The following is a 22,426-nucleotide window of genomic DNA, read 5'->3' on the forward strand; positions in this document are numbered from 1 at the left end:
AAAAAGGAGTGAGTTGGGCTTCGTATAGGAATGATAAGATGGCGGTGTATGCGCGCGCATACGGAAGTCAGGCTAGTAGTTAGTCTGGCATTATGGGATAGAGCACTCTCTTTTTTAGAGTGGTCTCCCTTGGTTACCAAGGGGACGCGTACAGCGTATCCAGCACTGAACTAGGGTTAATTGCTATATGTGAGTTGGGTAAGTATATTAATCAAATGAAAATTTATTACTAAAATTTTTAATGAATCGGTCCTCTAAAATTAAAGGTAGCTTCTGGAGAGTGTTATTATGACTGGTTTTAATGCAGGCGTCTGATGTGTACACTACATTGGGGTGTGCACGTTAAAGATCCCACGATTGACAAAAGGGTCTTTCCTGGCAAAATTGTATTGGCATAGATAAAAAATGTCCACCAAATACCCGTGTGACTTGGAATAATAGGCCGTGAAAAATAAATATTCGCCGTAATGGCTTGAGATTTACTGGCCGATGTGAATGCGTGATATTGTGTAAAAAATTCCATCTCACGCGGCAGAAATTAATATGTAAAGCGCTTAGAGAACGTCAAGCGCTATATAAATCTCCCATATATTATATAATAATAATAATAATAATAATGTGATTGAATGTAAGGTGGTTTTGTTGACAATGACATGCATCTTGACTGTAAATACTGTGGTGTTTATTTAGATAAATAAACTTGTCTTTGTTAACTTGCATATCTATCTATATCTATATACGGCTTGTGTGTGTCTGTCTGTCTGTTCACGATTCACGGCCAAAGTTCTTGATGGATCTGCTTCAAATTTGGTGGGCATATTCAGGTAGACCCCGGACATAATCGTGGAAAATTTTGAACACGTGCGTGCTCTCAGCGCGCAGCGCTGAACCGATTTTGGTTTTTCTGTACATCCATTCCCAGTAACTCTTCCTTATCTTCTCCAGTGTTTTGCGCGTTTATCTCCCTTCCTTCGTACGGTGCGGCGAAGCCGGGTATTCGGCTCTACTTCTTCCCGGCGAAGTCGTACCCGGCGAAGCGGGTATTCATCTAGTATATATATATATATGTCAGGTGTCTTGTGTTGTTTTGTGTGTGTGTGAGCTTCTGTGTGTGTAGTACAATACTGTTAAACATGGTTATCATCAATTTTGTACTTGGTTTGCTTGGTAGAGCGTGTTCAAACGTGTCGTTAAATCGATCGTTTTCGAGCTGGTTTGTGGTTGATAAAAAAGATTACTGAAAGACGCCTCAAATTACTGAAAAGTACCAGTTGCATTCCTGATTTGGGGGGGGGGGGGGGGTAACCAGGTCTGGGAGGAAGTAGAAAAAGTCGACCCAGTGAAACCCATGGCATCAACCTCTATGTCCCAGGAGGTCAGTGAGGAGGAGCAGCAAGAGGAGGTACAACCAGGACAACTATTGGCCACTTCCACCCCCACGAAAAAATCACATCTGTGCAACACCTGTGGCAAGATGTATGCCAGAAAGTGGGCCCTGGTAGAACATGAGCGCCATTATCACAAGATTGGCGGTGGCTCGAGGTACACATGCCCGTATTGTGACAAGGAGTTCATGGCCAAGTACTCCTTTGAATCGCATATCAATGGGCACGAGGGAAAGAAGCCTTTTTCTTGCTCTACCTGCAACAAGCATTTTTGCAATACGCTAAGCCTGCGTAGGCATAGAGCCACATGCCCCCGTGTCCAGCCAACTGCAGTGTTGCAGTGTGAGGAGTGTGAAAAGTCATTCACACAGAGAAAGTACCTTATGCAACATAAGCAAACGCACAAGACATTGACATTGTTTTGCTCATTTTGTTTTAAAGGGTTCCAGCACTCCTCATCATTGTCTCGACACAAGAAAGGATGTTGTGCCAGACCATCGCATTAGATCGGAGTCTTTTTTTTCCATTCGGCCTTTCTTCAGAGATTGGAGATATTTGCAGCGTTTGTGAAAATTACTTGAAGACAATGAAAATGAATAAAACATGTTTGATCAGTTTTTACTTTACACTGCTTTACAAAAGGAAAGACTGTCAATTGCTTGTTTATGCATGTTTATGAACTTTGGTTGCACTTGTGCTCAAACACAATCATGACTGTTCAACATTACCAAGGCAAAGTTAACTGAAAATACAAATTCTCTCTCTCTCTCTCTCTCTCTCTCTCTCTCTCTCTCTCTCTCTCTCTCTCTCTCTCTCTCTCTCTCTCCACGCCTTGTGTGCAATTATATAAATCATAAGTGAAGCATTGTCATTATTATCACAATAACATTTCAGGCCAAAAAAAGTAGAGATTATTTTAGAAAATAAAATAAAAATGAAAGTGAGTAACATTAGCAAGTCTGAAGTCGTGCTAAAACTTGGTCGGTAGATAGGCACGGACCAACCTTGATTGTTTTAAATTTTCAGAGCGCTCTGGCAAGTACATCAATTGGCAACAGACCCAAAAAAAATGACTGGGCAGCGCAGCTCGCCTGAGGTGTTGCCTTTGGTCAAATTATGTCTAGTTTTACAACTAAGTCATCAAACAGTCAACAGTTAGAGCATGGTTACAAAGCATGCATAATAACAAATACAGACTTTGTCGATGTGTGTTTTTCCATTGGGATAAACAGGTATATCTTCAGGAACTAACTTTTGAAAAATCAGCATTGATAGTAAAATGAGCCCAATCTGGGCAACTTTACTTTTTACCATTTTCAAGCTCTGGCGTGGGAGAATTGTGCTGCAAGTCTGATAAAATGAACACCCTAAGAAATGAGAAGAATTGGTGAAAAATGTATGGACATTCATCTGTCACCTTTTTGATGTCATTGTAAAGTTACAACTAAATAATTTGATGCCCGTTTTCTTGAAACAACGAGCAGATCTTTTTTTTCAGAACTTGTTAAATAAAAACTACAAAAAGTAATTCTGCTGGCTGTATCTTGTGCAGCTTCAATTCCTCTTAATGCAAAAGTTTGCAACTCATTCAGAACTTTCCAGAGATATACCCAATAATTAATCCTGTAGACATATAAATAATTACACTCCTCTCAGTTATTCATCATATTCCACAAGAAAGAACAACATGATTACATTATTCTATCCTAAGAAATAACGTTATCATCACTCTCACATGATATACGTTTTATGTGTATATGCATCATATGCCTTGCGAGAATTCACTCGCAACTTTAAAGTAGCCTATATGTAGGTCAATAGGTAATAGGTTATGTGTGGAACATTTGGTTGGATAGGATTCAGCCGTTTGGGAGAAAATTGCGTTTGGACAGACAAACAGAATGATTTAGCTTGCTACATGTGAGAGTGATAACGCTATTTCTAAGAAACAGTTTAAAAGCCTCAAGTTCAGAGAGAGAAGCATAATTATGTTACAACATCAAATGCATGTGTGCTTTCAAGGTGGACATTCACAATGACTTAACCCTTAGGCTGGTTGTCGCGACATATGTCGCTCTACTTTACGTATACTGTCACCTGGTTGTCACGACATATGTCGCGCTACTGGCTCAGTCTGTTTGGTCGGTTCCGATTACCTCCCATGGATGCGAAAACCTATATGACCGTTTTTTTTTATTTTTCTCTCTGTTAATTCACCAGTGGCTATGTAACATGTGTTACAGAATTGCACCAGTGTAAGGGTTAACTGTCAGATAAAAGGCCCAATTTTCACTTTACATTTCAATGGCAAACAGTCAAATGTGTGCATCAGGATCTACCATGATCATTGCACTTTCTTCTTCTTCTTCAGCGTTCCAGAATTTTCTGGTTATGTGTGAGCTTGTTTGCCAATTTGGGTTCCCCACACTATACTCTGAGAGCATAGTCAGCTTCACTCTGCTTTCGTTTAGTAGGCATGCCGGGTATTTTTGAGTTTCTATAACCCACCGAACTCCGACATGGATTACAGGATCTTTTCCGTGCGCACTTGGGCTTGTGCTTGCGTGTACACACGAAGGGGGTTAAGTCACTAGCAGGTCTGCACATAAGTTGACCTGGGAGATCGGAAAAATCTTCACTCTCAACCCGCCAGGCGGCAGCGACCGGGATTCGAACTCACGACCTCCTGATTAGGAGGCCGACGTCTTACCACCACGCCACTGCAAAAGAAGGAAAGAAAATAGAACAGACCTTAGTAGGCATATGTCGCGGACCTTTGATACGACACTTTTGTCAAATGAAAAGTAGTGAATTCTTTTGACTGTCTTTGGTAAACGAAATCAAGACTGAACGTCCAAATTTTAGGAATATTTAACAGGAGATGCCACAAACATCTGACTCTGTATGGACCCCGAAATTACTGACAAGAATTAATACATGTACAGTGTATATGGAACAATAAAAGTGCATGTATCTAAAAAGTCATCCTAATGATGATAAGAAAAATCATTCCAATGACGATAATTTGATCACAAGAACCACAATCATGCAATCCAGACTGGTTGAAAGGAAAACTTGTGAAAGCTGTTGGCACGGATCGGGCCACCCCTTTTCCTCAACTTTGACTGGGAACAAAGTCATGCTCAGAGCTGCCAACTGCTACGCTTTCGGCGTAGCAATTGGTACGTTTTAAGAGCAATTGCTACGCCAAGCTAAGGATTGCTACGCTTAAACAAATAATGACAAGCATGCAACAGCTTTCCCTCTTTTTGCGAGTCCTGGTACTGATTTCTGCCTTCCAGTCTGTGTGGTGGTGTCTGAGGGAGTGTATGTTGATATGCCGTACAGTACCTTGCAAGCGCCCACCTTACTTATGCACTGATGAACAATTTGATAGTGTGTGTTTCTGTGCCAGTGGATCCATACTCCATTTATCTGTCTCTTTGTGTGCGAGTGCCTAGTCAGAATAAAATCCAGAAACTAAACGGGGAAAATAATGAATTTTGCTTTAATATGATTTGATCATGAATCCAATGAAAACTGAAGAGACTTGAAATTGCCTATGTAAAACCTGCGCATTAGCAGCAGTTAGACTATGAGGGAATGAAGAAACAAGCAGAAAATATGTGTAGTCAGTTCTTTTTGACTGATCCCAGCCATCTAGCCAAAAATGCGGTCAGTTCTGGTATGTTAGACTTTTAGAGGGATGATGTTTGACCTTAAAACGGGTACAATAAAGTCCGTTCCTCACTGCTTTTAAATCAACTAGAATCGACTTTATCATATTGCCACTACTCCACCGATTCAAGTAAATGAAATGTCTGTCTTGGGGGCAGAATTTATTCCCCACCCCCCATCCTCCCCCCTCCAACAAAAAAAGAAAGAAAAAATCCTGACATCACTGATCCAAAAGTGGGGGATATGATGTGTAATAATAACTAGGTACTAGATTACTGTATACGCAGTGTTGGACACAAAGTAGGAAATATGCGTTTGCTTGATACTGGGGACTTGCGTTACGTGTACGTACGTGTGTTCGCTAGATTTAATAGTCATGCTGGCAAAGACAGAGATGGTTTGAAACTGCATTGCTTGTTTGCTGTGTTTTCAGGTTCACACGGGCCAAAGAAAGCGCATATGCGACATCTGCGGAATGATACTCAGCGACCGATTGTCACTGAAATCCCACAAGAATCGGCGACATGATAAGCGAGCAGATGAGTACCTCAAGGCCTGTCACCTCTGCGAGAAACGATTCCGTGTCTCAGATGACCTCAATAGGCACCTGAAAGCGCACAGGAATGGCGATGTGAGGGGGTACCAGTGTGAGTTCTGCCCAAAGGCCTTTAAGAGAAAGACCCACCTCACCGTTCATGAGAGAATACACACGGGGAAGAAACCATATCAGTGTCAGCTGTGTGAGGCCGCCTTTGTCCAGCAGACCAGCCTAGACTGGCACACGAAGAAGCATTTTATTCAATAATCTGCCTACGCATGTTCTGCACTGCAAAACACTTGATTGGAAATACTGATTTAACTGTATTTTTGAACACAAAAATATTGTCTGACTGATATGTCAACTGATCGCTTTCAGCTGAATTTATGTTAACCTGTCGACAGTGACTGCAATTAATGCATTCTCTCTCTCTCTCTCTCTCTCTCTCTCTCTCTCTCTCTCTCTCTCTCTCTCTCTCTCTCTCTCTCTCTCTCTCTTCATTTTCATTTACAAAAAATAATAATTTGATATGATGAAAGTTAAAGGCACAGTAAGCCTCCCGTAAACCATCACAGATACTGTCAGGCTTTTACACACAGTACAAACACCCTTCCATTTGAAGGCTCACCAAACAGGAACATCCTAGGTGCCCTACGTAAAGAGCAAGCAAATTTCAAAGAATTAATTTTGCGGATTGTGTCAGAGACAATCGGACCGTGGTGCGTTTTGACGCTAGACCTAACTTTTAAAATCTAAATAATAAATTGACAGCTTAAATCATAAAAGAATTCTTTTTTCATCAAGACAAGATCAGTACAATTCGAAGTTTTGAAAGTTTGAAAAAAGAAAAGCCCGGAAGCAGGGTCACGCTAGGTCGTGGTTCTCGTAGCAGACGACAGTTTATACCTATCGCCAGTTCCTCTGAACAGTCAAAAGCCATCGCTAGAGTCCTTGTGAACCACAGCCATTTGTTTCGTGCATAGTCAGAGGTACTTAATAACGTGCTATTGCAGATAAGCTCACAGCGAGTCACATTCAAATTACTAACTGACGACTACATTGTGAAAAAGGGAAACTTGATCACACGGGTTCACGATGGCTCAGGGGTAAGATAAACCACACAAAAATAAATTCTTTGAACGCTGCTCGCTCTTTACGGAGGGCACCTAGGATGTTCCCGTTTGGTGAGCGTTCAAATGGAAGGGTGCTTGTACTGTGTGTAAAAGCCTGACAGTATCTGTGATGGTTTACAGGAGGCTTACTGCGCCTTTAAGTGTTGAAGTTATCACTAGTTTGCCATGGTTTGTAATCGGAATGTGTATTGCTTATCATTTTTAGAACGTGTCCATCAGCAGTCTGCTTGTTATCGTTCTGATATGTTGTACTTGATGTGTACAAAGAAACATGAATAAAACACACTTAAACCAAGAAGCACGGGGCGGTAAAGTGATGCAGATGGAAGAAAATTCAACAAGAAGGGTAAAACGTAGCTGTTGAATCTTGCTGAGTAAAAATAAAACCAGAGACTGTGAAAAAAAATTGTGTTCACTCAAACCTAAACGTTAAGCCATTTTGAAAACCTGATCATTGATGTAGTCGATATTTCCACTCATTGCTACTTTCTCGATTTTGGGAGGCATGTTGCAAAGTTCAAAATTAAGTTGGTCACCAATTTCAATTCCATACAACAAACACATTCTTACGTTTACTTGTGTTATGTCTTACTGTCCATTTTTTTTTTTTTTTTTAGCAATTCTAGTACACAATTGTACTATCTTTCGCTCTCATAATGAACACTTATCAATATTTTATTTTTTTTACAGATCATGTAAAACTGGAATAGCTATGTTTGTATGTCAGCCAGGCGAAAGAACAATCAATGTATCAATTGAACATTGGAGTTCCTTTCAGCCATCTGACCTTGAAAGCGTTTTGGGCTTGTTTGGCGTGCATGTTTGTTTGTGTATGTATTCTGTGATTGGGTGAAGCAATTACCCTGAATAAACATTCATTTAAATTTTTTCTTGACTTGAGTTTGTGAGCTGTTGTCTTTCAAAGCACTCTGTCTGAATTCAACCTCATTTTAAATTGTTTAAAAGTGGTGTAAACATGGTGATTTTAAACAACAAATCAAACTTTTGTCGCTAAAAGATAGAATTAAAAATTAAAGTAGAAGAGAGTTAAAACAAAGGTAAAACTGCAAAGCCGTTTTCCAGAAATAATTCGATCTGTCTTGACAGTTTCATCAGTCTGGAGGACTAGGTTCCCCTCAAAAATATCCCAGGACGAAATACAGTATAAGTTCAGTAAAAATATAAACAAAAATAAAAATTGCACAATAATCACACAGGGATGTAAAACAAAATTAATGAAGTGCACATATGAACCTGCATACATTACTAATGAATAAATGAATAACTAAATGGACTAGACATGCAATAGCACCAACAGTTACTACCATATCACTGTATTCCCACACAGACGCACATGCACACAATACATGTACGTGCAAATATGTACACACACACACACACACACACACACACACACACACACACACACTTTATTAACCTGCATTATTATTGCGAGACTGGAAAGAACACTCATTCATCCTACTCTTAGTTTTATTTGTATCACTGTTGTTGTTTGGCGCAGTCTTATGTTTGTGATCATTAACAAGCGAATCATCTAACGTCCAGATAATATACCTACATTGTGATATATATTGACAATTTGTGTTGGCAGAAGTAATGGGAACTGCTAGTGCTATGCAACAAAATCCTATTTAAAAAAAGAAAGAACTAAAGGTTACTTTATGGAACGTTTACTCACGTTTAGTTGTAAAAATATAATTTTATCTTAGTCTTCATCTTTTTCTGATTTCAAAATATATAAATATGTTATATTCTGATTAAAAACAAGCTATGAAAATTAAAAATATGAAAATATGATTAAAATTAAATTTCCAAAATTTATTATAAAACAATGTCATCTTATTTTGCGCTATATAAATGCTCATTTATTATTATTATTATTATTATTATTATATTTCTTGTCGGTTCCTGATTCCAAAAACATATACCGGTAGATACGATACAGTGGATTAAAAACAAACTCAGAAATTTAAACAAGTCGCGTAAGGCGAAAATACAACATTTAGTCAAGTAGCTGTCGAACTCACAGAATGAAACTGAACGCAATGCAACGCAGCAAGACCGTATACTCGTAGCATCGTCAGTCCACCGCTCATGGCAAAGGCAGTGAAATTGACAAGAAGAGCGGGGTAGTAGTTGCGCCAGGTCTATGGTTGCGCTGAGAAGGATAGCACGCTTTTCTGTACCTCTCTTCGTTTTAACTTTCTGAGCGTGTTTTCAATCCAAACATATCATATCTATATGTTTTTGGAATCAGGAACCGACAAGGAATAAGATGAAAGTGTTTTTAAATTGATTTCGAAAATTTAATTTTGATCATAATTTTTATATTTTTAATTTTCAGAGCTTGTTTTTAATCCAAATATAACATATTTATATGTTTTTGGAATCAGAAAATGATGGAGAATACGATGAACGTAAATTTGGATCGTTTTATAAAAAAATAATTATTTTACAATTTTCAGATTTTTAATGACCAAAGTCATTAATTATTTTTTAAGCCACCAAGCTGAAATGCAATACCGAAGTCCGGGCTTCGTCGGAGATTACTTGACCAAAATTTCAACCAATTTGGTTGAAAAATGAGAGCGTGACAGTGCCGGCTCAACTTTCACGAAAAGCCGGATATGACGTCATCAAAGACATTTATCAAAAAAATGAAAAAAAACGTCTGAGGATATCATACCCAGAAACTCTCATGTGAAATTTCATAAAGATCGGTCCAGTAGTTTAGTCTGAATCGCTCTACACACACACACAGACAGACAGACAGACAGACAGACAGACAGACACACATACACCACGACCCTCCGTCTCGATTCCCCCCTCTACGTTAAAATATTTAGTCAAAACTTGACTAAATGTAAAAAAAAGTAAGAGAGAGAGAGAGAGAGAGAGAGAGAGAGAGAGGATCCAGGTAAGAAAAGTAATTGCAACATGAATGTCTTAAAAGTTTAGTTTTCAAAATTTGCACATTAAAAGGAGGTGTCAATAAAAAAAACTGATTTCAAATATTAACCCTCTAATTGGAGGAATGAATTATAAAAGTCGCTCATGAACTGTTTAAAGAATATTGAAAGAAAATATGATTATTTCTGGAAATTATACCTTTACTGCAAAGACCTGGGTCCCTGCTTTACTGTGTAAAAAATGGCCCTGTGCATTTTTTAAGTCTGATAACCAATCTGTTGGTTAGCAATCAACATAAAACAGGCTTAAGGGTATTTTCTGACTAAAATTTAACAATGACTCGATAAGTTAGTGTTTAACTCTAAGGAATGCATTTCAGCGAAAAAACTAAAATCCTACATTTTGACCACTTTTAGGAAATAGCCTATTACTCGGAAGCACTGCTTTATTATGATGTCTAAATACCGGTTCTTTTTCTGGCGTGGAAACAATATATATACACGTTATAATCGATTTATGTTACATGTATAACCGGTTACGTTATAACCGATTCATTTTTAGTGATAAATAAGAACAGGGCTGGCCGAGTAAATAACCCAAAAGTACTTTATAACCAATCTACGCTATAACAGCTTCGTTATAACTATACTGTACATGTTGGCTGAATCAACCGTCTTTTTGATGGCTCATAACATGATCAGGGTTTGAAACTGCATTGCTGGTTTGCTGTTTTTTCAGAGTCACAGAACCCAACGAGAGCGCATATGCGACGTTTGCGGATTGATACTCACCTGCCGAGTTACCCTGAAACGCCACAAGCTACGACTGCATGATAAGCGTGCAGAAGAGTACCGCTTCGCCTGCGAGCTGTGCGAAAAACGATACCGTGTAAGAGAAGACCTAGTGAAATACCAGAGTGAGCACAGGAGAGGCGACGTGAGGGCTTACCAGTGCCAGTTCTGCCCGAAGGCCTTCAAGACCAAAAATCACATCAACATTCATGAGAGGATACACACAGGGGAGAAACCACATCAGTGTCAGCTATGTGACGCTGCCTTTGTCCAGAACACAAGCCTTAAATGGCACATGAAGAAGCATAGGGCGGTAAAGTGAAGCATATTAATCAATTTTGTATGTACATGTATATGTGCAAGAAAATTCAAAATAAAGGGTAATACATAATTGTTGACTCTTGCAGAGCATAGTAAAACCACCGTTTTGTTTTGTGCGTTTGTTTGTGTACGTATTCTGTGATTGTGTGCTCTCCTACTGAGTGAATGAATTTTCCTGAATAAACATTTAAACACTTTTTTTGACTTGAGTGTCAGCTGTTATCTTTCAAAGTGCTCTGTCATGATGCGCCTTCATTTTGATTTGTTTAGACATAGACCTATATTAGAGGTCCCTGGTTTAGAAGGGGTGTTAACATGGTCATTTAAAAAAACAAAAACAAACTTTTGACGCCAGAAAATGGAGATAAAGTTATCGGGCGCATAAACAAAGGCAGGATCGCTAAAAATCTGGAAGAGGGAAAAAACAGATTTAATAAAAAGTCAAAGACCAGCAGTTGCCTCCCCTGTGACAAAACTCGACCATCAAACTCCCAACAGAGACCCATCCTTTTTAGAACTGATTTTTCTGTACACTTTCAAGGTTGTTAGTGGGAGGTTTGATGTCGCATATATATATACAGACCTGGGAACCCATACAATTGCGCCGTATTTTGTATGCCTTTTTGTCTAAAATACGATCAGTATAGCCGGTTGAAAACAAAATAGGACAAGAACATTCCATAGACTCCTTTTCTTTACAAGCGCATCCCTGTCATTCCTCTCTATTTACTAGGGGCACTGTTTAAAGATAACTTTATAACTCGGCATTTGATCAATGATTACAGCTTTTGTCATTAAACATTGAAAGGAGCATTTGTTTTGAATGTATTGGTAAACAGAAATAACTGTGCAACGGACGCGTACAAAGCATGTTTGAATCATCGATGTTCAAATGTTGTGTGGAGTACACTCATTTTTCGGAAAATACGCCAAGTTTGTTTGAGAATACGTATGGCAATCCGTTTGTAAAGAAATTACGTTTTTTCCTGTTGATCTAAATAATGAATTATTTAGCTAAATAATTCATTATTTACACAAAAGTAAAAAGTGTGATTGTTGTAATTAAATAAATCTTTTATTTACTAAACAATTCATTATTTAATAAAAAAAATCCATTATTTACTATATAATGCATTCTATAGTATAGATCTCGAATGCATTCTATATTATAGAATGCATTCTATAGTCATAGAATGCATTCTATAGTAGAATGCATTCTCCGCATGGCTCTGTCAGTTACAAATGGCGGCCAGGTTTGGAAGACGAAGGTACTCGATAAAAAAAAACATGTAAATGATTATTAATTTCTTTTGTCAATATTCTTGCATCTAACAGGTAAATTCAGATGTATTAGTTGTTTGAAATGTGTCGGGAGCCAATTTCAACAAGAAATTGTACAGATATTTCCCAAAAATCCCTCTTTTACTGACAGAGCCATGCGGAGCTGTCCTGTAGTAGTTTCGTAACGTTATAGAATGCATTCTATAATATAGAATGCATTCTATAGTATTCTATATTATATAGTAAATAATGGATTTTTTTTATTAAATAATGAATTGTTTAGTAAATAAAAGATTTATTTAATTACAACAATCACACTTTTTACTTTTTACTTTTGTGTAAATAATGAATTATTTAGCTAAATAATGCATTATTTAGCTATATATGCATTATTTAGTTAAATAATTCATTATTTAGATCAACAGGAAAAAACGTAATTTCTTTACAAACGGATTGCCATACCCAAGTACAAAACAGGGGTTCCCAGGTCAGGGTAAATTAAAACAAAAAATCAAAGCAACTTTATATGTTAAAGGCACAGTAAGCCTCCCGTAAACCAACACAGACACTGTCAGGCTTTTACATACAGCTCAAACACCTTTTGTTTGCATGAACACTCGCCGCTTGAGAACATCCTAGGTGCCCTACGTAAAGAGCGAGCAATTTTCAAAGAATTCTTTTTTGCGTGGTGAGCCAGATTGTCTGATCAGACAATCGGGCGGCGCGTCAGTTTGGCGCTAGACCTAACTTTTAAAATCTCAATAATAAATTGACAGCTTGTTACACAAACATTCTTAAATCATAAAACAATTATTTTTTCATCAAGACAAGATCAGTACAATTCGAAATTTTGAAAGTTTGAAAAAAGAAAAGCCTGGAAGCGTGTCACGCAAAACGTGTTTGCTGTAGCAGACGAATGTTCTGGATAGTGCTTTGTTGTTTGAATCCACCGCTGCCAATACATTCGTGTGACTCGCAGTCGTTTATTGCGTTTTAGATTCAGAGATACACAATAACGTGCTATTGCTGATACAGCGAGTCGCATTGAAATCACAAACTGACGACTGAATTGTGAGAAGAAAAAAAAAAGTGGATCACAGGGGTCCACGATGGCTCAGGGGTTAGATAAACCACCCAAAAATAAATTCTTTGAAAATTGCTCGCTCTTTACGGAGGGCACCTAGGATGTTCTCAAGCGGTGAGTGTTTAAATTAAAGGGTTTTTGTACTGTGTGTAAAAGTACTCAAGAAGAAAGGTTGCTTTTGACAAAGATCAGTGTTTCCGGTTCGTAGACTGACCCTATTTTCTTTCTCCCAACCCTAGAACTGGTTTTGATCCTCTGAAAAAAATTGTTTTTAAAATGAAAATCAATTTGCAGACATAAAACATACATTTTTAAAGGAGGCCTACAGAACCTATTTTTGGAACAAACTGATGGGTTTTTTTTGCAAGAGGAAAAAAACCAAATGTGAATTAAGACAACCACAAAGAAAGAAATGAATAAACAAGAACAAGAAATAACAAACAATCAAAACAAAATAAACAATCTCTGTGAAAAATACACGACAGAAGCGAATGTGTCAAATCCAGTGTGAAGTCCACAACAGGATCCAACAATCCAAGTGCAAGGTTACTCGGATTTGTTTTAACAGTAATCTCCCTTCTTTCTACTTCCGTTTGACAGGAAATTTATGAACAATAAATAAATTTGTAAACCTAGCAGACGACTTGCTTACCGTGGATGATACAGATTCCAAAGATTTCTTGCAATCTGTTGGATTTCTTTCACACGTCGCAATGGAGTTTAATGTTGATACGGCGTGGGAAAGAGGGCGGAGAATTGTGGATGTCTTTCACCTGGCGAACCAAATGGACTGCACACAGTGCAAGGGGTTGTTGGACTTGAGACGAACCCGAAGAGAGACACGAGTAGGACTGGCCAGTGTTCTCGACATTTTGTGTTCTTGTGGTAAAGTGAATAGGGTCGACACCGACAGGAAGGTTAAAACTGAGGACGAAGTAGATGATTACCTCGTCAATACGCTCATATCAAGCAGCAAGTGTAAGTATTCCCAATCCTGTCAGTGTCGGTGTCACTGTAGTCTGTAAGAAATACGGACTTGCTTCGGGAATCAACTATACTAGTCGTTTACGAAGCCCCCAGTCAACAATAGCTCTCAAAATAAACATCCATTTTCCAGCTCCTACTAAACATGCATGCACGGATGCAGTGATAGTTCCTCCGAAAACGGCGTATGGCTGCCTAAATGGCGGGGTAAAAAACGGTCATACACGTAAAATTCCACTCGTGCAAAAAACACGAGTGTACGTGGGAGTTTCAGCCCACGAACGCAGAAGAAGAAGAAGCAGTGATAGTTATTAAAGCCCGACTGCTAGGTGGATTTTTTGCTTAAATGAGTTAAACAAAATTAGTTTTAGTTTGTGACTATTTGTACTCTTTTTGCCCTAATACTGATAGTTTTTGATCTAATAATGATAGTTTTTGATATATTCACCATCAAACATAGGGTTTGCAGGCTGCAGTTCAAGGCCACAGTAGACAGTACCTATATTTGTTTCCAATAAATAAAAAAAAAATCTGAACAACGAAGTGACTGTGGTAAGATGAACAAAGTTAAAAAACAAAGGATTACTGTACTCACTGATACAAAGACGACACAAGACGATTACGAATTTTCGCTTCTGGAAGCTTCATCAGGAAAAGAACATGAAAGACAACAAAAAGCAGACGCAACACGGAACGAACAGGGTTTGAAAGAAAATGGAGGGGAAACACGCAAAAAGGGGAAGGAACTCTAGGAACGGAAATGAATGAAAGGGGAGAGAAGTGGTTGGATGATGTCAACCTGGGCACAGGCATACAGACTAAAAGTAATACACACTCAAAGGGGGGGGGGGGGGGGGGGGAGGGGGGGGGGAGAAAAAAAAATTGAAAATAAAATAATAATTAAAAAAAAAGGGAGGAAAATCACACGCACGCACACACACACACACACACACACACACACACACACACACACACACACACACACACACACACACACACACACACAGTGACACACAAACACATAAACACACACAGAAAGAAACGCACACACACAAATACAAATACACACACACACGTACCGTAAATCCACAGTATGTTTGGGGAATACAAGTACATCACATTTTCGCATTCAAACCGTCAGGTGTGGATGTGCCCAGGGATAAAATGAAATTCGACTCTACTTGTTTTCTGTCTGTGGAGGTGCTGTACATTTGCCAGACACCTTTCACACGTGCATCCAGGGAGGTGTGGTTACTGCTGTTGAAATGTTGGGCAACAGACCTACAGCGGCGATGCCGAATATCTGCCAGATGTTCGGTGAAGCGGGTAGAGAGGGTTCTTTCGGTCTCACCAATGTAGAGTACTTTGGGGCATTTAAGACAGGATATGGCATAGATGAGGTTGCGGCTGGTGCAAGAGAACGTGCGTTTAATTTTGAAAACTTTTTGGGGGCCGGTCAGAGTGGTAGAATGGCAAATGTGGGGGCAGGTGTGGCAACGAGGGTTCTGGCATGCGTTTGTGCCGGGTTGTTGGGGAACTGGCGAACGAAGAGAGGATCGAACCAGGGAATCTCTAAGGTTGCAGTCCCGTCGGGAGGCCAACAAGGGTGGCAGGCTGAAAGTGTCACCAACAGAGGGGCTGGACTTAAGGATGAACCAATTAGTTTTCAGAATGTGGCGAACAGGAAGGTTGTGGGGATGGTGGGTCAGAACTGCCACAGGTCTGTCTGATCTGTCTGAGGTGGATGATGGCTGCGGAGCTTCCTGTCTCGGTATAAGACGAACTTTATTTAAGGCCACATTCAAGAGGCTGGATGGGTAGTCACGTTGAAGGATATTATATGACAATATGTTCTGAATAATAAGCCACTCCCTCACACAATTACCTCCCTTGATTTGAGAAGTGTGCTTACATATAATGGTCAGGAATCTGTCAAGGTGTCCAAATGCAAAAATCCTGTTCTGGATACTTTTATTACTTTGTATTTTATTCTGTTTTTAAATGACTACAAAATACGTAGAGGTTACATGCCGAGTCTCAGTGATTATTAAAAATAATGGTCGAAGTTAGCGGATCATGAAAAATGCGAGCTTCAGCGAGCTTTTTCATGACCGCGAACTGAGACCATTATTTTTAATAATCACTGAGACGAGGTGTGTAACCTCTTTATTCCTCCTTTCTTCAGTTATTCAAAGAAAACAGGAGTTTTTGTGCGAAAGTTTGATCGAATCCGAATCACTCAACCAGTCAACCTGCGCAGGCGATCGATTAATGCGCGGTTGTATAGTTCCGTGCAAATCATTCCATTCTGTTAACACTTCTTGTCAGTTTCCCTGTTTTGGACTAAAATCAAGTACACGGATATGCTGTTATTCTGCTGTGGCGGTAAAGGCAGATATTGTGTGTTCTGTTTATGTTTTAGTATTGCTTAGGATAATGTTTTTTCGTCAAATGGGACTAGCAGACGAACTTTTGCACCCGTGTTCCAACGTTAATTACTGTATGAAGTTCAGTTTTCTGGGGAAAATAGTGTATGAAACCGCTTTATGTTGTTTAAATTGATGAGATGTGTGCATTTGGTTGCGTGTGATTTGTTTATAAAATGAAATATTGTTGAAAACTGACCGTCGGATTGCAGTCAGTGTTGTCGAAGAAACTGAGTTAAAAGAAGGGGAACTACTCTTGTCGCTAGAGTATGAGTTACTTGCCTTGGGAATTTGCTTTTGATGAACGGTTTGTGCACAGCAGATCTAGATTCAGAAAATAACCGAACTCATGGATTTTATATGGAGATTCATGTGTTCAGGCCTGTAGTTGTTAATTTAAATGCGGTATGTTTGTATTGTTTGCTCCAGAGATGTATACTTCGTACGTATAGAGCGTTCGGAACTTTTCAGTCGCAAAAGTAGTACCGAAACAGAACAGCTTCTCAACCCATTGCACTATCGAGGATTCAGGCTGTTGCTGGCTCGTTATTTGTTTGGTTGCTGGGTCATTATCGAAAAATAACTAGCTCTACAAGTTTACAGAGGTAAAGAAGCAGAGGGGGGAATAAAATATAAACAATACAGTTATGAAGTATTCCTCATGCAGATTCTATCCATACCAAATGTATGTCTGTCAGTCGTCTGGATGCTGAGAAAATTGACTTTGTTAAAAAAAAAAAGCACCTTTTTGGGCACACAAGGCGTTACGCGAAACGCATGGTACATTGGGCATTGAATAACCAAGTTACTGATAAGGGTATCATCTCAATCTAATTTTTAATAGGTCCAGAAATGGATGGAGAAACATATATGTTAGATTAATGAAAGTTTGATCTGAACATAGGTTTTGGATTTTGAACGTTCTTTTTTAGCTGGTCAGTACGTTACATTTGGTGTAAATAATCATGAAAAAAGGGAAACTATCTTTAAAAAATGTTTCTGGTCAAACTTACTTAAAAATCATTGCAGAGGAAAGTCATTAGGTAGGATGATTGTATTTTTTTTTAAATTGAGCGAAAAAGTTGTGTTTGATGTAATTTAATTGTACTTCTAAGTTAAAAATATGCGTTTGGTGTAAATGAAATTGTATCTACTTGCCCAAACAAGTTTTGTCACAGTCTTTAAATAATACCATAATACACAAAAGTGTGTGTTTTCTTATACCTCAGACACCTGGTAGTTAAACTATGGTCACAGGATTCCTAGTGCTTGCACCTGTTGGCTTGTAGAAAGAGTTAAGTGAGGCCATCTGACAAGGGTGTAAATGTAACGTACATACTGAGAATACTTGAAAATGACAATGAATTTGTTTTAGAGACAGAAGATAACTTATCAGTGCTTAAGAACAACCAGCAAGACCAAACCTTTGTTTCAACATGAAAACAAGCACACTGAATGACAAAATTTACCTCAGAAGGACCACTGTTGGGACATTTTGGTGTAAATGTAACATACATCACCTTGTTTTTTTACTGGGACCATATGCAGCACATAATAATGCTAAAAACAGCACAAAACAGTCTGTTGAGGGTTTATGAGCTAAATAAAAGAGAAATTACTCTTCAAATGGACCTGCAGATCTTCGGAGCCTTCTGTATGTTACTTTACACCATCCTTTTGTGTAAAGATGTACACACAACCAAAAAGGCACAACCATTAATATAACCCTTTATTTTGACTTGAGACAGGTAGCTTAGAACAAACAAGTTAGAAATACTGTTTAACTGATGTGAGCATAGCCCATTAAATGTAAATTCAGTACCTTGTACTTGCTGTTTGGTGTAAAGTAACGTACAGATCATGGGAAAAATTAACATTTGGTACCGTAGTGGAGTACCAACCTGACTATTCTATCGTGAAAAGGATTTGTTATGATTTCTTGTTTGTAACTCAAAAAACTTCAGACCAAAATAGTGTAAAAATATTTAAAGAGGGTGATTTGATAATAATTTCTACACCGCTGACCGTGCTTTTTTCAAATTAAGTAATAACCTGATGATTGAGGTTAAGGTTTGCAAAACAAATGACATTAAAATTTACTGGAACCTTTTCTGCACTTCCATAGATAATTTCATTGTTTTAAAAACAGTGTAAATAGGTAAATGTTGAATTGTAACTTTGATTCTGGGCTGTAAAGTAACTAACGGATAAATGATTTTGCTTATATTGAGACAGGAGAAACTTTTTTCAAGGGTTGCTTTAGTACAGATCAACTCTACATTCAGCCATCAAGCCATTGGATAGTGAAACAGTTGCCTAAAGCTGAACCTAAGAAAATGACAGCACCTTGAAATTATGTTATGGTGTAAATGTAACATAGTCATTTGTGCTTTATCTGCAAATATCTTATAAACCGAACACTTGACTGGAAAATAAAATGCTGCAATTGAATACCGAGATGTTTATTCATGTAAATTTAAGGAGGTTTAAAAAAGTCTAAAAATTGTAACACTTTTTGGACTCCTTGACGGATTCTTGGCCATATACTAGATGATTACCCGCTTCGCCGGGTACCGGCTTCGCCGGGAAGAAGTAGAACCGAATACCAGGCTGTGCCTGGGCGCCGGCTTTGCCGGCGCACGAAGGAAAGGAGATAAACGCGCAAAACACTGGAGACCTTCTAAAAATAGTAACGTGCAGTGACCTTCTAAAAATAGTAGCGTAGTAACGGGAATATGGATTGACGCCACACGGAGGAAGGGAGATAATCGCGGCTGAAAACACTGGAGAAGATAAGGAAGAGTTACTGGTAGTGGATCCCGACAACAAAACAAAAAACCAAAACAAATCGGTTCAGCGCGCACAGCGCTGCGCGCTGAGAGCACGTGTTGAAATATCTCATCGATGAGGTTGTGTCCGGGGTGTAGCTGAATATGGTGTCCAAATTTGAAAAAGATCCACCGAGAACTTTGGCCGTGCATCGCGAACAGACAGACAGACAGACAGACAGACAGACAGACAGACAGACACTAGTCGTATATATATATAGATATATACAGACAGAAAAGAAAAACAGACTAGCAGACTATAACTATAAGAACAATCTGGCTGTGATGGAAGCAGTGAAACCTGTTTTTTAGGACCTGGCTGCCACAGAATGCCACAGAACTTCATCAGAGATGTAGAACTAGAAGGCTACACTCAGAACCCCAATGAATCTGCCTTTATGTAGATTTTTGTCCCAAAATGAAACTTGAAACAATGAAAGCAAGTGGGATTGTTGTCAAAAATAGACATTTTATTTTGGTCTTCAATTTCACTTGCTAATTTCAAAAGTTTTAGATATTGACCTGAAAATGTACACAGTTGTTGAAAATACCCAATATTTTTACAAGTAGCAATTTGGTGTGCATACATGATTTTGGCACCCTGTTTAGCTATTAGTCGGGCCTTAAATTTGAATGGCACAGTGGTTAGTGCTAATTCAGACAAAGAATCGTGAGGTTACGAGTTCAAGCACTGATATGGCTGCTTTTTGTTCATCTTTTTTCTTAAATCTATGAGCTTTCTTTATTCTCTCTTCACTCTTCTTTCTAAAATTTGTTTATGCTGTCCTAACACCTGTTCATTGTGCCAATGTGCTCTCGCAACCGCCCCGTCCTGGCATCAACTGCTCCGATCACATCTTATTCTCGTTCCATTGCCAGACTTACCGATTTTACAGACGTTCCAGGGAGGAATGATGGGTCGCTGCGGTGGGCTACCCTCTGAAGATGACATAGCACTGCTGCCGAGTCACTTAGACGGTGTTCAGTGGTGGTTCTGTCTCGAGTCACCAGAGGCAGCCCACTACCTACTATTCCCCATACTAACAGTAACAACATTGACTGTTAAGTCACAGAGCCAGACTGAGTGAGCAACCCCTCCAGAGAGCAGACCGCCACTATGTCCCTCCGTCGACCCCCATAATGTCACACGTTGAAGACTGATAGCAGAACTACTTTTCAGGGAAGGAAGGAACAGGAACACTGGGACCAAGGTCACCATGAGAGCTCCGGGCATGAAGGGCCACAGGAGCCAGGACAATTTATAATTTTGGATGATTAATTAGATGAGGATGATTATAATGATGATGCTGGTTTGAGACTACGTGACAGGGCAGCACTCTACGCTTACTGTCATAATATATCCTGGCATCAACCAGGCCCGAGAATTGCTGGACCTGCTGTGTTGGTCAGGTAAACAGAACCTGAGCACCGTCAAAGGCGCATTCGTGAATTGAATGATACTCGGCTGTGTGATCACAGCCTTCCCATAGGAACCATAGCACTTCCACTCTGGGTAGGAGCCAGCCGTAGCCTGAAAAACCCACAAGAATCTAATAGGATTCGCACCCACAACCTCCTGGCCCGCAGCCCGATGCTTGAACCACTGCGATACGGGGACCAGTCCAATCTCCTTTCTTTAATTATTGACTGGGTGGGTCGCAAATCTATCTTTTTAGTGTCTTCGATCCCTTTTGAAAAAGTTGATTAATCAAACTTTAACAAGAAGGGCAAAGCCCATACGACTCACATGCTTTACACATTTTTCCTACCAAAATACATGTGACCTTGACCCAAGACCCAAGGTCATCCAAGGTCATGCAACACAAAGCTGTTAATTCAAGACATAGGAAGTACAATGGTGCTTATTGGCTCTTTCTACCATGAGATATGGTCACTTTTAGTGGTTCACTACCTTATTTTGGTCACATTTCATAAGGGTCAAAGTGACCTTGACCTTGATCATATGTGACCAAATGTGTCTCATGATGAAAGCATAACATGTGCCCCACATAATTTTTAAGTTTGAAACAGTTATCTTCCATAGTTCAGGGTCAAGGTCACTTCAAAATATGTATACAATCCAACTTTGAAGAGCTCCTGTGACCTTGACCTTGAAGCAAGGTAAACCAAACTGGTATCAAAAGATGGGGCTTACTTTGCCCTATATATCATATATAGGTGAGGTATTGAATCTCAAAAACTTCAGAGAAAATGGGAAAAATGTGAAAAATAGCTGTTTTTTAGGCAACATTTATGGCCCCTGCGACCTTGACCTTGAAGCAAGGTCAAGATGCTATGTATGTTTTTTGGGGCCTTGTCATCATACACCATCTTGCCAAATTTGGTACTGATAGACTGAATAGTGTCCAAGAAATATCCAACGTTAAAGTTTTCCGGACGGACGGACGGACGACTCGGGTGAGTACATAGACTCACTTTTGCTTCGCATGTGAGTCAAAAACCTTCCGGTAAGGCACAAGACTGTTCCTCTTTCTGTGTGATAATAACAGAAACATAACAACTGTACTCAGGTCAAAATGACTTCGGCTCATTCTCTCCCTGACCGGACGCTACAGTCCTACGCGAATCTATCAAAACAAAAATACAGCGTTATCTCCCATATGGTTTTCGCGAGCACTGATCTAAATTTGAGATCAGTGTTCGCGAGACGAAAATTAATGCAGATTGGCCGACTTCGACAGTGATCTTCGTTCTGTTCTTCACAGTTATGATAAAGACATCGTTCTAAGGTCAAAACAAGTCGAAATTTTGGGACTGCTGCCGGAAGGAGACCGTAATATATGGTTTCATCACTGTCAACTGGTTACAGAAAAAATCGTCTGCTCCAGTTAGCGCCGAAACCAAACGGTTGATTATCACGTGACACTTTTACCATATTTAGAGTTGTTTGCACAGTAACTACAGCCGCGAAAAATAGCTCGCTTGAAACTGTCTTACATATCAATTCCTTTGTAATTTATAAATTACAAAACACCATGAAAAATCATTATCGACGATCGCGAATCTGCTTATATCAATAATACAT

General features: G+C 39.1%; 2 protein-coding genes across 4 annotated transcripts in view; both read left to right on the forward strand.

The window, feature by feature from the left end:
- The window catches only part of LOC138971048 (zinc finger protein 70-like), a 45,300-nt gene extending 37,676 nt beyond the window's left edge, over positions 1 to 7,624 (forward strand). For 2 of the 3 annotated variants that reach the window (XM_070343649.1, XM_070343652.1), the window contains one exon: positions 1,373 to 5,634. In XM_070343649.1, the coding sequence (XP_070199750.1) occupies positions 1,373 to 1,891 (519 nt within the window). In that variant the 3' untranslated portion in view covers positions 1,892 to 5,634. Of the gene's footprint in view, positions 1 to 1,372 lie in introns of all 3 variants that reach the window. The other variant, XM_070343651.1, reaches the window with a different exon arrangement.
- A 6,123-nt stretch (positions 7,625 to 13,747) lies between these two features.
- LOC138971049 (zinc finger protein 420-like) overlaps positions 13,748 to 22,426 on the forward strand; it is a 30,234-nt gene continuing 21,555 nt past the window's right edge. The window contains exon 1 of the mRNA XM_070343653.1: positions 13,748 to 14,120. Coding sequence (XP_070199754.1) covers positions 13,856 to 14,120 — 265 coding nt within the window. The 5' untranslated portion in view covers positions 13,748 to 13,855. The remainder of the gene's footprint in view (positions 14,121 to 22,426) is intronic.

Source organism: Littorina saxatilis, linkage group LG7 (assembly GCF_037325665.1).
Source record: "Littorina saxatilis isolate snail1 linkage group LG7, US_GU_Lsax_2.0, whole genome shotgun sequence".
In the NCBI taxonomy this organism is placed as follows: domain Eukaryota; kingdom Metazoa; phylum Mollusca; class Gastropoda; order Littorinimorpha; family Littorinidae; genus Littorina; species Littorina saxatilis.